At 39.9% G+C, this 15558-nt stretch overlaps 1 protein-coding gene across 1 annotated transcript in view; it reads right to left on the bottom strand.

The window, feature by feature from the left end:
* The window catches only part of HSPA4 (heat shock protein family A (Hsp70) member 4), a 43387-nt gene that overhangs the window by 17016 nt on the left and 10813 nt on the right, over window positions 1-15558 (bottom strand). The window contains exons 4-8 of the mRNA XM_079771071.1: window positions 13544-13666; window positions 8891-8990; window positions 8142-8275; window positions 6592-6836; window positions 80-156 (exon numbers count right to left, since the gene is read on the bottom strand). Coding sequence (XP_079627197.1) covers window positions 80-156; window positions 6592-6836; window positions 8142-8275; window positions 8891-8990; window positions 13544-13666 — 679 coding nt within the window. The remainder of the gene's footprint in view (window positions 1-79; window positions 157-6591; window positions 6837-8141; window positions 8276-8890; window positions 8991-13543; window positions 13667-15558) is intronic.

Below are 15558 nucleotides of genomic sequence, written 5' to 3'. Positions count from 1 at the left end.
TTGTATAACTGAAAAAATAATGAACAATATTTCCAAAGAGTGTGAGGTACACAAACAATTCAACCACAAAAATACTTACTGGATTGTTCCAAAACACTACGAAGTGGTGGCTCCACTCTAGCTAAGAGATCATCACACATCTCCAAAAATTTGCCTCTATTAAAAAAAAAAAAAGGTTAAATCACATTCTACTTTTATGTGGAGTGGATGGCTATAAACAAAAAGACAACAACAAGCACTGGCAAGTATATAGAGTATATTGGCTCCCTCACACATTCCTGGTGAGAATATGAAATGGTGCAACCACTTTGGAAAATAGTTTGACAGTTCTTCAAAATGTTAAACAGAGTTACCATATGTCCCAGTAATTCTACTCGGTATACAATAAAGAGAAATAAAGCATACAACCATACAAAACCATGAATGTCCACAATAACAATCATAAACAGCCAAAAAAGTGGAAAAGCCCTGAAGTCCGCCAAATGTACTCAGCAATAGAAAAGAATGAATACAATACTTCAGTTAAGATGATGGCGTAGGTAAATGTGGTACTTGAATTCTTCCACACGCACATCAAAATTACAACTAAACTGCTAACAACCATCATTCAGAACCACCTGAAATCTATCTGAATGGAAGTCCTACAACTAGGAAATTAAAGAAGACGCCCACAGAGACTGATAGAAGGAGCAAAGACATGGAAATGCTGATCCTACACCAATGGGTGGCTGCAAAGGTACCCCGAGGAGCAGGGGGTCCCAGCCCCACTTGAGGCCTCCCTGCCCAGAGTTCCAGTGCCAGAAAGAGGAATCCCCATAACTTTTGGTTATAAAAACAAACAGGGCCAAGTTAGTGGGGCTCAGTGTTGAGCGTCGACCTCTGAACCAGTTAGATACCAGGTCAGGGCACATGCCCATGTTTCAGGCTTGATCCCCAGTAAGGGGCATGCAGGAGGCAGCCGATCAATGATTCTCTCTCATCATTGATCTTTCTATCTATCCCTCTCCCTTCCTCTCTAAAATTAATAAAAATGTATTTTAAAATAAAAAATAGGCCTAGCCCAGTGGTAGGCAAACTCATTAGTCAACAGAGCCAAATATCAACAGTACAACAATTTAAATTTCTTTTGAGAGCCAAATTTTTTAAACTTAAACTTCTTCTAACACCACTTCTTCAAAATAGACTCGCCCAGGCCGTGGTATTTTGTAGAAGAGCCACACTCAAGGGGCCAAAGAGCCGCATGTGGCTCGTGAGCCGCAGTTTACCGACCACTGGCCTAGCCGGTTAGAGCATCAGTCAGCCCATGGAATTCAGGTCGCAGGTTCGATTCCGGTCAAGCACTTACCTCAGTTACAGGTTCAATCCCCAGCCCTGGTCAGGGTGCATGTGGAAGGCAACCAATTGAAGTGTCTCTCTCACATCAATGTTTCTCTTTCTCTCCCCTCCCTTCACTCTCTCTAAAAATCAATGGGAAAAAAATATCCTTAGGAGAGGATTAACAAAAAAATTTTAAAAAGAATGAATCCTAAGAGTAATATGCAAATTAACCATCACTCCGCTACACCCACATGCCACGCCCACAAGCCAATCAGGAGCAAATATGCAAATAAACCCAACCAAGATGGCTACGGCCACAGAGAGCAGGATGGAGGCTTGGGTTTCCCAGGCAATGGAGGAAGCCAAGCTTTCCGCCTGCCCTTGCCAGCCTAGGCCTCCACTCAAGACTACAAAGTTTCCATGATAGAACATACATAAATCCAAACAGAAATGGCGGCAGCCACTGAGCTGGAAAGAGAAGGAGGCTAGGGTTGCCCCCAGCAATGGAGGAAGCCAAGCTTTCCGCACACCCTGGTTGGCCTAGGCCTCCGCTCCAGGCTACAAAGTTTCAATTATAGAAGATACATGAGTCCCAACAGACATGGCTGCCGCCACGGAGCAAGCAGGAGGCTTGGCTCTGCTCCAGGCTACAAAGTTTCAATTGTAGAAGATAAATAAATCCCAGATACCAGGGCCTCCACTTGGGTCACCAGGGGGCGTGGCCAGCCTGCAAACCACCATAGGCCCCTGGCCCAGGCCGCCCCACGCCCTAAGGGAACCCCCACCCTGATCTGGGACACCCTTTAGGGCAAACCAGCCAACCCCCACCCATGCACCAGGCCTTTATCCTATCTAATAAGAGTAATATGCAGATTGACCATCACTCCAACACACAAGATGGCTGCCCCCATGTGGTCAAAGATCCTGCCCCCATGTGGACACAAGACGGCCACCACAAGATGGCCAGCAGGGGAGGACAGTTGGGAGGGACCAGACCTGCAAGGGAGGGCAGTTGTGGGCGATCAGGCCAGCAGGGGAGGGCAGTTAGGGGTGACCAAGCCGGCAGAGGAGGGAAGTTGGGGGCGACCAGGCCTTTAGGGAAGGGCAGTTGGGAGGGACCCAGGCCTGCAGGGGAGAGCAGTAGGGGGGGACCAGGCCTGCAGGGGAGGGCAGTTAGGGGTGACCAGGCCTGCAGGGGAGGGCAATTAGGGGCAAACAGGCTGGCAGGGGAGCAGTTAGGCATCAATCAGGCTGGGAGGGGAGTGCTTAGGGGGTGATCAGGCTTGCAGGCAGAAGCGGTTAGGGGCAATCAGGAAGGCAGGAAGGCGAGCAGTTGGGAGCCAGCAGTCCTGGATTGGGATCGGACCTAAACGGGCAGTCAGACATCCCTCCAAGGGTCCCAGATTGGAGAGGGTGCAGGCTGGGCTGAGGGACACCCCACCACCACCACCACCGTGCACAAATTTCGTGCACTGGGCCTCTAGTATATGAATAATAATATGTTAGGATGCAGATGAACTTTGGAAACATTAGACTAGATTTTTTTAAAAGCCAATAAAAAAAAAAAAACACATTATGTAACTCCACTTATGTGAAAAGTTCAGGATAGGTAAATTCAGAGAGACAGAGTAGATTTTTAGCTGTTTAGGGCTGGAGGAAAAGAAGAGATGAGGAAAGACAGCTAATGAGTACAGTTTTTTCTTTTCTTTGTTTTTTTCTTTTAATATATATTTTATTGATTTTTTACAGAGAGGAAGAGAGAGGGATAGAGAGTAAAGAACATCGATGAGAGAGAAACATCGATCAGCTGCCTCCTGCACACCCCCTACTGGGGATGTGCCCACAACCAAGGTACATGCCCTTGACCGGAATCGATCCTGGGACCCTTGAGTTCGCAGGCCGACGCTCTATCCACTGAGCCAAACTGGTTTCGGCTCTTTTCTTTGTTTTAACATAGTTAAATACACTTTATCTTTTAGATCCGCTTTAGGTTTACAGAGAAATAAGAAGTAAAAGAATTCCCATACATCCCTCAACACCCTTCCCCCAGTTCCCCTATTGATATCCTGCAGTAGTGTGATATACTTCTAACAACTGGTAAGCAATATTGATACACGATGGTATATATTAGAATTCTACACGTTCTGACAAATTGTATAATGTTAAGTATCTACCATCACAGTATCATACAGAGCAGCTTTACTGCCCTAAAAATCCTCCATGCTCCACCCATTCAATTCATCCCTTCCTCCCCAGAACACTTGCCAACCACTGACTTTACCTTTTTACTGTCTCCAATTTTGCCTTTCCCAGAAAGTGATATAGTTTGAATCACACTGGATAGCCTTTTTAATTAACTTCTTTTACTTAGAAATGTGTGTTTAAGGGTCCTCCCTGTCTTTTCACAGCTTGACAGCTTATTTAGAGATGACATTCTAAAATTGGGTTGTGGTGATGGCTGCACAATTCTGTGCATATACTAAAACCACTGAAATATATACTTTACAAGAGCCACTTTTATGAATTACATCTCAATAAAAAGAAAAATTGTAGAGATATAGAAAATACCCATCAGAATGGCAAAATTTCAAGACCACTAATACCAATATTGGTGAGGATATGTAGCAACACAAAGTCTTACATGTTGTCAAGAACTTAAAAAAATGACAGTTGTATTTCTAACAGCAAGCAATTCCTCAAAACGCTAAACCCAGAATTACCAAAGGACCCAACAATTCCACTCCTAGGTATATACCCTAAAGAACTGAAAACAAAAATACTCAAATACTTGTTCATGAATGTTCACAGCAGCATTATTAACAACTAGAGGCCCAGTGCATGAAATTTGTGCACTGGTGGGGGGGGGGGGGGTCCCTCAGCCTGGCCGGCACCCTCTACAATCCGGGACCCCTAAGGGGATGTCCAACTGCTGGGCCTAAACTGGCAGTCGAACATCCCTCTTGCAATCTGGGACAGCTGGCTCCTAACCGCTCACCTGCCTGCCTGCCTGATGGCCCCTAATCACTCCACCTGCCTGCCTGCCTGCCTGATCGCCCCTAACGGTCTCTGCCTGCCTGCCTGATCTCCCCTAACTACCCTCCCCTGCTGGCCTGATCGCCCTTAACTGCCTCTGCCTTGGCCCCTGCCACCATGGCTTTATCTGGAAGGAGGACCAGTTGACCGAAAGATGCCCAGTCTATCCAGTCTAATTAGCATATTACCCTTTTATTAGTATAGATAGCTACAAGGTGAAAACAACAATGTCCATCAACTGATCACTGGATAAATGGGATATTATTTGCATGAAAAGCAATGAAGTACTAATACATACTACAGTGTGGATGAACCTAGAAAATATTATTTAAGTGAAAGAAGCTGCAAACCAAGACAAAAAAAAAGCTTACACATACAGGGGTGGGCAAAAGTAGGTTTACAGTTGTGAGTATATGAAAGTTTGTTCTTATATTATTTATTAAATATTGTATAATTTTCAATTTGAACTATAAACCTACTTTTGCCCACCCTTGTGTTATATGATTCCATTTATATAAAAGATCTACAATAGGTAAACTAGAGATAAAAGTAAATTGGTGGTTGCCATGGCACAGATATAAGAAAAATGGGAAGTAACTACTTAATGGGTATGAGGTTTTCTTTTGAGGCGATGAAAATGTTTTTTCAGTAGGTAGAGGTAGTCATGGCATGACATTGTGAATGTACTAAATGGCACTGAGTTCACATTAAAATAGTACAAGAGCCCACACAGTGTTCTCAGTGGTTGAACTTCAACATATGAACCAAGAGGATTACCGGTCAGGGCTCGATCCCCAGTGGGGGATGTGCAGAAGGCAGCCAATCAATGATTCTCTCTCATCACTGATGTTTCTATCTCTTTCTCCCTCTCCTTTCCTCTCTGAAATCAATAAAAATATATTTCAAAAAATAAAATGATGTAAGAATTTTACCTCAAATTTTTAAAAAATTTAGAAGAAATGCTATGATGTCAGAAATAAATGATCTGGTTTCATTAGTTTGGAAAAAAGACTGCTAGTGAGCATTAAAACTAAATGAAGGCTACAAAATAGAATAAAGAATATAATAGCTATGTGCCCTGACATTGCAGATACAGTAAATTGTATGTTTTTTCAAAGCAGCACACAAGCTAATCAACTGTTTTCAGCTTTTAAAAGTATAATAAATATCTATTTGGCTCTCAAGATCACCTAACACTCCACTAACAATTTCTGAAACATAAACGGGTACATCCCTATATCCTAGCCCCCACCACCATGTAACACATACAAAACTGCTACTTAATAAAAAAGAAAACCACCACTTTCAAGCAGGGTGGAAAAGGTGACTGCAAATTTGGTTACTAGGCACAGCAATCTTAACTCTAGCAGAATAGGAGCAATTTAAATTCCACCTCAACTTTTTTAATGCCACACTTCCCTAAACAAGCCATCAGTCTTGCCTGAACTCTACCAATATAGTTCATATCATAAAGAACATCTCATTCTGCCCTAGCCAGTTTGGTTCAATAGACAGAGCATTGGCCCAAGGACTGAAGGGTCTCAGGTTCGAGTTCCAGTCAAGGGCACATACCCCGGCAGCAGGCTGGATCCCAGCCCTGGTCAGGGCTCACATGGGAGGCAACCAATTGCTGTCTCTCACATTGATGTTTCTCTGTTTCTCCCCCTCCCTTCCACTCTCTCTAAAAAATCAATTAGAAAAATATCCTCTGGTGAGGATTAACAAAAACAAAAAAAAGAAGAACATGTCATTCTCACTACCCAAGCAATCTAACCAGACAACAGGAACATTCAAACAACAGTAACAGTAACATTTCTGAGGAAAGTCCTGAAACATCTGTAGCACTGTACAGAAAGAGCTGTTGTCCTCAAGAGATCCTAAACTACCCCTAAACACCAATTTCTGAATCAATGACTAAATCAAATTCAACATAATTCTACATTAAAGCACTTTGCCCTGATTTTTATGAAAACTGGTAATCATGTATAATTCATGTACATGTAAGAACTACCAACTTCCTGCAATATTCAATTAATCAGAACAAAATCATCAGTCTACATTATTAGAATAGTCAAACCCAACCTTCACATAAAAAGCAGAATTCTGAATGGCCTCTAATTTTTACCTATAGAACTGAAGTTATCATATAACAACCATGATTTTAACAATTAGCTAATTAAGGCTAATAAAAGTGAAGAAAAATCACAGTTCAGTTTAAGGTCAAAATATTAACATGATTACCTATTCATAGTTCCAGAAACATCAACATCATTCATAAAACATTCGATGCTCAAAGGGAGGTCTGAAGCATTTGCACTCATCAATTTCTTGAGTTTCTCACACTCTTGAGACAGTCGTAATAATGCACGGATTTTGGACTTTATGTCTAGCTTGTATTTCTTTCCAAATTCTTCACAGAAGTGATTTACTAACACCTCATCAAATTTTCTGCCTCCCAGTGTTGTGTCAAATGCAGTGGCCAGAACCTTGGAAAAAGGTAATTAATTCAAAAATGAAGCAATTTAAAATTTTATCATGATATATAGTTAATGGGTAAATTGTATTAAGGGGTGGGGGAGACATTAAGATTGAAACAAGGCATGTGCATGTGTCACTTAATCATTGTTACAACCATTGTGAAAAGAGACAATGTAATCCCCAATTTACAGATGATGTCACAAACCTAGTCAGATCAGATAATCTGCAGGTCATAAAGCTAAAATTTAAAACCCAATATCAAAAATTGCAAAACCCATGCCCTCTCCCACACTAGTCTGCTTCCAAACAGCAATTATACATATATCCAATGCCAAATATACGAACATGTCATTTACACAGTTCTGGTCTTATTGCTATCACAAAACTATGAATAATACAAAAGGCCTTGCTCTATACATCTTACCACCAGGAAAGATGCTAAAGCCTAACTCATAGCAATTTATTTCTCCAGAGGTCTAAGCTTCCCAGACATCTAGAATATCACTCCTAGCCTAGTTTCTTTGAGACATCAAGTTCTAGTCCTTCCACCCTTTTAGCAGAAGGCTCAAAACCTTAAGAACAATCCCAGCTGGTGTGGCTCAGTGGTTGAGCATCAACCTATGAACCAGGAGGTCATGGTTCAATTCCCGGTCAGGACACATGCCCGGGTTGTGGACTTGATCCCTAGTAGGGAATGTGCAGAAGGCAGCTGATCAATGATTCTCTCTTATCATTGATGTTTCTATCTTTCTCTCCCACTCCTTTACTCTCTGAAATTAATAAAAACATACATATTTTTAAAAAATAATCTTAAGAACATAATCTCCTCAATCCTCAGTGTAAAAACATCAATAGACTACATGTTAAAGAATCCTCCTAACAAGCCTGTAGATAAGCATTATTTCCTCACATTAAAGTATGGCTCCGCAATCTTAAGAGATTTTTCCTCATACCTGTCAACTCTTTTTTTAAAGTTATTTTAGTGGGAGGACATCCATTTGTTGTTCCACTTATTCATGCATTCATTTGTTGATTTTTGTATGTGCCCTGAGAGGGTGAACTTGCAACCTTGGCATATCGGGATGATACTCTCAACAACTGAGCTACCAGGCCAAGACCCATGCCAACTCTTAATAAATTATTTTGAGCTGACAACTTCCACCCACCCCTATATACTTAGTTTCTAGTTCAGATGACTCATAGCAAGTTTCCATTAGTGAAACAAAATCCTTTAAACATTTATTTAAATTGTCTCTCACAAGTTCCTAATTAGCATACATTTGTAATAGTCTTCCAGAAAAAAATATACTTACTTTAAGTTTTGCTCTATTAAATGCACATACAGAAACTTGGTAAGAAGAATGCCCCATATCTATGAAAACTACATTTCTTGGTTTCTCTTCTAAGGCAGGAAGATCTTGCTTATAGATTCCATATGCAAGAGCAACTACATAAGAAAAAGATTAAATTCAACATAATATTATCATCTAAGAGTAAACTTAAAATTTAAGTAGGAAACAAAACAGACTTTGTATATAATGAATGGAGCTGCATCATATGCTCAGTTCTAGAAAGAATTAAATTCTTAAAAGCTTTGCATAATTTATTCATGAAGAATATTAACTTCAAAGAGTTCAATGCTGACTAAGGGTTCCTTAATGTTTCCAAATCCAATTTCCAATTCCAATGACTTTGGCAATTGTTCCCAAACCACTTCTCTAACTTTCCCAAACATATTTTCCAGGATTTCTTCTACCATTGTGCCATCTCAGCATTCCCACATATCCTGTCCCTGAGATGTTGCTTTACACCCATTCCTCTGACTCCACCAGCCCACAAGTCATAGAAAAGGCCAATCTTTAAATCAAAGCACTGCTCCAATCACACAATAAATGTATTTCTTTACAAACAACCATGTGATTAAATATGAAAATACAGAAAAAGTACTGGTCAGATGAATTCTTCATATGTGACAGAGTAACCAAAAAAATAAAGAAGAAACCCTAGCATCTTCACAACCCTCAAGATTAAGTAAAAAATTTTAGTTAATAGTCTCTCTTACCTGCAGTAGTTTCATTCATTAATCGCAGGCAATTGAGACCAGCAATCTGTGTTGCATCCATCACTGACCTTCTTTCTGCATCAGTATAGAAACAAGGAACCTACAAAAAAATTTTGAAAGTTTACTGTATTATGGAGACTCATTTAGGATGCACCTGTCAAAAAGCAGTAAAACCCAGAACCACCCTCAGTCAACAACAGCCATTTATTCTGCTTATGATCAGAGGATTTCAAACCAGTAGGGAAAATTTAGAAAACTCAACAAGTGGTAGTGAGACAATGGCTAGTCAGTCATATTAAAAATAATAAATTGGCATTCCTACTGTACAACTTATACCAAAATTTAGGTCAAATCAAAAACTGAAATGTTAAAAAAAAAAAAATCAAGAGTACTAGAATGAAAGGAATTTTACCGTTAGAGTAAGAAAGGATTTTCTAAATATAACACAACACCCAGAAGAAAAAAAAAATTTCTGACTCATAAAAAATTCTAATGACCAAATGGGGAAAACATTTGCAACTCACATCATAAAAACGCGAAGAGCTAATCTAATAATATGTAATGAACTACAAGTCAAAATGGAAATCACAAACTCAGAATAAAATGAGCAGAGAACAGGAACATTTCAAACAATGGAAAATACAAAATGGCTCTTCAATTTTAAAATGTTCATCTTCACCTAAATAGTAAGATTACATACACTTTGATACCATTATTCTACCTATTAGAATTAGCTAAAACACCAATAAGCTGTGCTGATGAGGCTGCAGTGAAATAAGCCCTTTCATACATTACAGGTGGAAGTGTGAATTACTGCAAATTCTTTGAAGGGTAACTGAACAGCTGTAAAAATTACAAATACAGCCCAGACGGTGTGTCTCAGTGATTGAGCATCAACCTGTGAACCAAGAGGTCAGGGCACATGCCCAGGTTTCTGGCTTGATCCCCAGTAGGGAACGTGCAGGAAGCAGCTGATCAGTGATTCTCTCTCATCACTGATGTTTCTATCTCTCTCTCCCTCTCTCTGAAATTCATTTTTATAAATTTTTTAATTACAATACAGCCCGGCCAGTGTGGATCAGTGGTTGAGCATTGACCCATGAATCAGGAAGTCAAAGTTAGACTCCTAGTAGGGGGCATGCAGGAGGCAGCCAATCAATGATTCTCTCTCATCACTGATGTTTCTATCTCTTTCTCCCTCGCCCTTCCTCTCCCTGAAATCAATAAAAATTAAAAATAAGAAATTACAAATACAGTAGTCCATTTGGGGGTATGCAAGACCCCCAGTGGATGCCTGAAACTGAGGATAGTATCAAACCCTATATATACTATGTTTTTTTCCTATACATACACACCTGTGGTAAAGTTTATAAATTAGGCATAGTAAGAGATTAACACCACCTAATCATAAAATATAACAATTACACAATATTCTGTAATAAAAGTTAAGTGAATATGGTCTCTCCCTCAAAATACCTTGTAGTGCTGTACATACAACGTGGATACAATGAACAAAAGGATGATTCATAATGCCAGCAGGACAGAGCAGGCAGAGCAGGACCCAGAATGGCATGCAACTTATAACTTATGAATGGTTTGTTTCTGGAATTTTCCATTTAATATATTTGGATTGAGGTTCACTGCACGTTACTGAAACCACGGAAAGTGAAACCATGAATAAGGGGGAACTATTATACACATATCTTTTGTCCCAGCAATTGCACTTCTAAGAAGTTAGCCTATAAATTCTACAAACTTATCATATAAGAGCAAAATGATATTTAAATGTACTCATTGCAGCATTCTTCACTATTAAAAAAAAAAAAAAACTGCCTTAGCTGGTTTGGCCCAGTGGCTAGAGCTTCGGCCTGCGGACTGAAGAGTCCCAGGTTCAATTCCAGGCAAGGGTATATACCCAGGTTGCGGGCTCGATCCCCAGTAGGGGGTGTGCAGGAGGCAGCAAAAACAAAACAAAAATAGATGTGCAACAAAAAGAGACTGGCTAAATAAGTACCTCATAAACTGGAGTCTCGCAGACATTAAAAGGAATGATGCACTTCTTTACTGCTATGGAATGAATACAAGATAAATTGTCCAAAATTTGTTAAAAGAAAAATGAAAGTTAAAAAGGATCTATCTATATTTGCTTCAGTACATAAAAACCTCTGGAAGATCTGAATGTGAAAAGTGATAAAATTGGTAACTTTGGAAAGAAAATACTGCTTACTAGGTAACAAGTGTGTGGAAGCTTCCATACACCCTCCTATCTACATATTTGATTTTTGACACTGGGCTATTATTAACTTTCTAAAAAAATAAAGTTTATGTTTTAACAAGAATCAATTTATATATTAAGCACGACACACCCAGGTTCTATTTACATAGCAATCAGACATAGCATTAGGACAAAGAGCTAGAGTAGTGACTGTGCAGAAGAGAGTTCACATAGAGGCCAGAGACAGCTATCCTTAGAAAGGTCTAATGACAAGGTGGGCCCTTTCCTAGAATCCAGGAACGTGAATGATAAACAGTTCCCTAAGTTGATACAAAAATTTCCCTAAATGTTAAGAGTGAGGCACTGTGCCTAAACTGTTTCTACAACATAATTTATGCAGAATACCTACTTTATTTCTGAAAGTCTGTAATTTTAGTACATGCTAGGCATAAGATACCTACATGACTGACCTTTTGCCCCTCCAATAGAAACCCTGGACTCCTTAGGCCCGTGGTCGGCAAACTGCGGCTCACGAGCCACATGCGGCTCTTTGGCCCCTTGAGTGTGGCTCTTCTACAAAATTCCACGGCCTGGGCGAGTCTATTTTGAAGAAGTGGCGTTAGAAGTTTAAGTTTAAAAAATCTGACTCTCAAAAGAAACTTAAATTGTTGTACTGTTGATATTTGGCTCTGTTGACTAATGAGTTTGCCGACCACTGCCTTAGGCTACAGGCAGAACTTCCCTGGTGTATGACATTTTCACACATGTTGTCACAATCTGTTGCTGGAATAATTAAGCAGTGCTTAATTAAAAGGGACTCTTGGCCCTCACTGGTTTGGCTCAGTGGATAGAGCATCGTCAAGTCTGCAGACTGAAGAGTCCCAGATTCAATTCCAATCAAGGGCACATGCCTGGGTTTCGGGCTTGATCCCCAGTGGGGAGTGTGTAGGAGGCAGCTGATCAATGATTCTCTCTTATCATTGATGTTTCTATCTCTCTCTCCCTCCCTCTTCCTTCCTCTCTGAAATAAATAGATAGATAGATAGATAGATAGATAGGACTTTTGGAAGCTTGTGCCTGGTTTCCTCCAGACATTCATTGCCCATGTACCTTTTCCCTTTGTTGATTTTGCTTTGTGGCCTTTTGCTGTAATAAATCTTAGCCTTAAGTACAGCTATATTCTCTGAGTCCTATTAATTCTCTTAGCAAGTCATCAAAACTCAGAGTAGCCCTAACCGGTTTGGCTCAGTGGACAGAGCATCGGCCTGTGGACTGAAGCGTCCCGGGTTCGATTCCGGGCATGTACCTTGGTTGCGGGCACATCCCCAGTAGGAGATGTGCAGGAGGCAGCTGATCGATGTTTCTCTCTCATCGATGTTCCTAACTCTCTATCTCTCTCCCTTCCTCTCTGTAAAAAATCAATAAAATATATTTTAAAAAAACAAAAACAAAAAAACTCAGTGTAGTCCTTAGGTCCCCCAACATATGACTTAACACATCACCTTTAAACTTGTTCAAAAAGTTAAAAACACCACTCAGGCATTCTATCATTTTACATAAATTTTACTTCAACACTGAGCATAATACAGGATCAATGTTAAAGGTACTAAACTAGATGGGGAAATGAGGATAAATCTGACAGACCAATAAAGAGTTCAGAAAAGGCAGAAAGCATCTAAGAAAATACAGTGTCTGTACTGAATCTTTAAGAAAAGTAGTATTATTCTTTTCATCACCAGAATGTGACACAACAGTCATAATTCAATTTTTCCTGACAAATGTCAGTTCTGCTTTACTAGATAGCCAAGAACTAAGGAATCTGCCAGACAACAGACTGTGGTGAAAAAGCTACCTAACAGTCCTTGCTTTGTCAATCAAAGCACCAACAAAGGAGGCCACAGAGATAACATATTAGATAACAGCCACAGAAAGAGGAGATTCAGTGACAAAGCCAATACAACTGCCGAAATTTCAATGGTTGCTAAGGACTCCATCATCTTACAAGCACATTGCTACAAACAGCCAAGCTTCCATCTAGATAGGATTATGGAAAAGACAAGATAAAATCTATTGCTGCTTTGCCTTTAGAGCTAAATACAGTGACAGCAAAGATACAGAGATACAAAGGGAGAAAAATAAAGCATTTCTCATTGAGAGTATTCAACTAATTTAACAAATAAGTAGCCACTAGACACTATGCTCAGTGCTACAAGAAATCCAGGATGAAGTGGGCTTTAAGATAAACCTTTAAATAGGCAGAACAACAGAGGAGGCCGAAGCAATAACTAGGGACCAGAAAAGAGAATTCAAGAAAATGAGGACTACTTTGATAAATTTCTTAAAATAATCAATCATACAGCAAAAACCAATATTATTTGCAGTTAAAATGAAAATGCTTCTTCATGCAAGACTTAATAATGAGTAGGGCTCAAACTCACTGAAACAACACAGTCCACAACAGGCTTTTTAAGAACACTTTCTGCTGTCTCCTTCAGTTTGGACAAAAGCATGGCAGTCACTTGCTCCGTGGTAAAATTTCGTTCTTCCTCCATATATTTCACCTGCAATAAAATGACAAAAGGAAATGAACAATATCTCACCATCATCAATGAAGCATTATCTCAAGATGGAATTGAAGAAAGCTAGTTTTAGAAATAAAAATAATTTACCTCAGGGACGAAGGTTCGGGAAGAGGGAGGCATCAATATTTAAAGGTCACTTTTAGCTTTATAACATGTACATAATACTTAAAGATGAGGATCACTATGTAAAAACAATGTTGTGGCAACTTTATCAATAAAACCTGAGACAATTTACCTGTGCAGAAGCAAGTTGGTGAAGCTCACCATGAGCTAAATTGCCCCTCTGTAAAGGATCTGATGGTGAACTACTTTACCATCTGACATACTGTGTGTTATCACCTCCCTAAGATTCAATCTAACCTGAGGACATGGTTTTAGTCTAATTCATTCACTGCTGTAGCCCCAGTACTGACAGACATAACAAAATAAATACTTGGTGAATTAAAGAATGTAACAAAGCTTCCAGATAGCCTACCCTGGATGAAGTCTGCAACTTTGACAAGAGTTGCAAATTTTTTATGTTGAAATACTGCAAGGATAAGCCCCATCCCACATATACCCATAATTCCCCAACTACAACGCAGACCAGAAAATGTCACTCTCTTCTTTTAAACCTGCTGCGCTACCTCAGCTTGAGAGCTACCTGCTCCCCACTCCCCAGCCCAACCATAATGTACTCTGGTTTAGAGTCTAACAGTTTCTCATTTTATTGCATGATAAAGATGGAAAAATAACCCTCCCGGTGAGCCTCCTTCTAAGTTGCCTCGTTTTCCCTATTTGTCTAAACTTAGTCAACTCCTCTACCCTTGTACTTGGATCCACTTAACCTCCAGGTCTTCTCCCTAGTCTCTTTCTCCTTTGGCCCTTGCAATGCTTATGACTAAATCTGCCAATATTCATCTATTTCTTTCTTAATGGTAAGTATCCCGTCCCCTCCCTCCCCCCATTTCTTCACCTCCTCTGTACTCCAGATTTACCCCTTACTAAGTCATCCAAACTGTTCTGAGATTATTGCCACAGATATCCTAAGTAAACCCAGAGATTATACTTCAGTTATCAGAATTCATCACTTCTAAATTTAACTGAATTCTCATCTACAATGTCACAATCAACTACTTTTTTCTCTCAATTCTTATCATCTCTTGGAATTTGAGCCTGTTTCCATGATTCTAATTTCTCCAATTGGAGTATCTCAAACACCAAATCTCCTCTCTCTAAACTCACTTGCCTAGAAAGTTCAACCACCCTCCGGGGTTCTTCTTACCACCTTTAAGTGCTAGAGAGACAGTGGAGTGCACCCTACCCATCCCCAGCCTCTCACCTCTTTTGAATGATCAGTTCACTGCATGCTTCACAAAGAGAATCTTCTAGATATCCCAGAGATATCAAAAACTAAACTCCCTTTTCCTCAAAAGAACAACATCTCTTCCAATCTAATTCATACTGTCAAAAGTATGACCATATATCTGGCTAATGACTTAAAAGTGTTGATTTCTTTGACTGCTCTTCCTCAAGTCACACCCTAAAATCGCATCAGTAAACAAGACAGCCCTAGCTGGTTTGGCTCAGTGGATAGAATGTCAGACTGAAGGGTCCCAGGTTCAATTCCAGTCAAGAGCACATGCCTGCGTTGTGGGCATGATCCCCAATAGGGGATGTGCAGGAGGCAGCCAATCAATGATTCTCTCTCATCATTGATGCTTCTATCTCTCTCTTCCTCTCCTTTCCTCTCTGAAATAAATAAAAATATATTTTTAAAAAAACACACAAAAAAAACACAAGACAAGCAGCAATGGCCGCATTAATTTTATCACTACCTATCTGTCGAAGCCGTAACAGTGCCACTGATGGTTCTCAATCAAAATCAAAAT

Source organism: Cnephaeus nilssonii, assembly GCF_951640355.1.
Source record: "Cnephaeus nilssonii genome assembly, chromosome: 5".
Lineage (NCBI taxonomy): Eukaryota > Metazoa > Chordata > Mammalia > Chiroptera > Vespertilionidae > Cnephaeus > Cnephaeus nilssonii.
The sequence above is the reverse complement of the archived record's forward strand: the minus strand, read 5'-3'. Positions and strand labels throughout refer to the sequence as shown.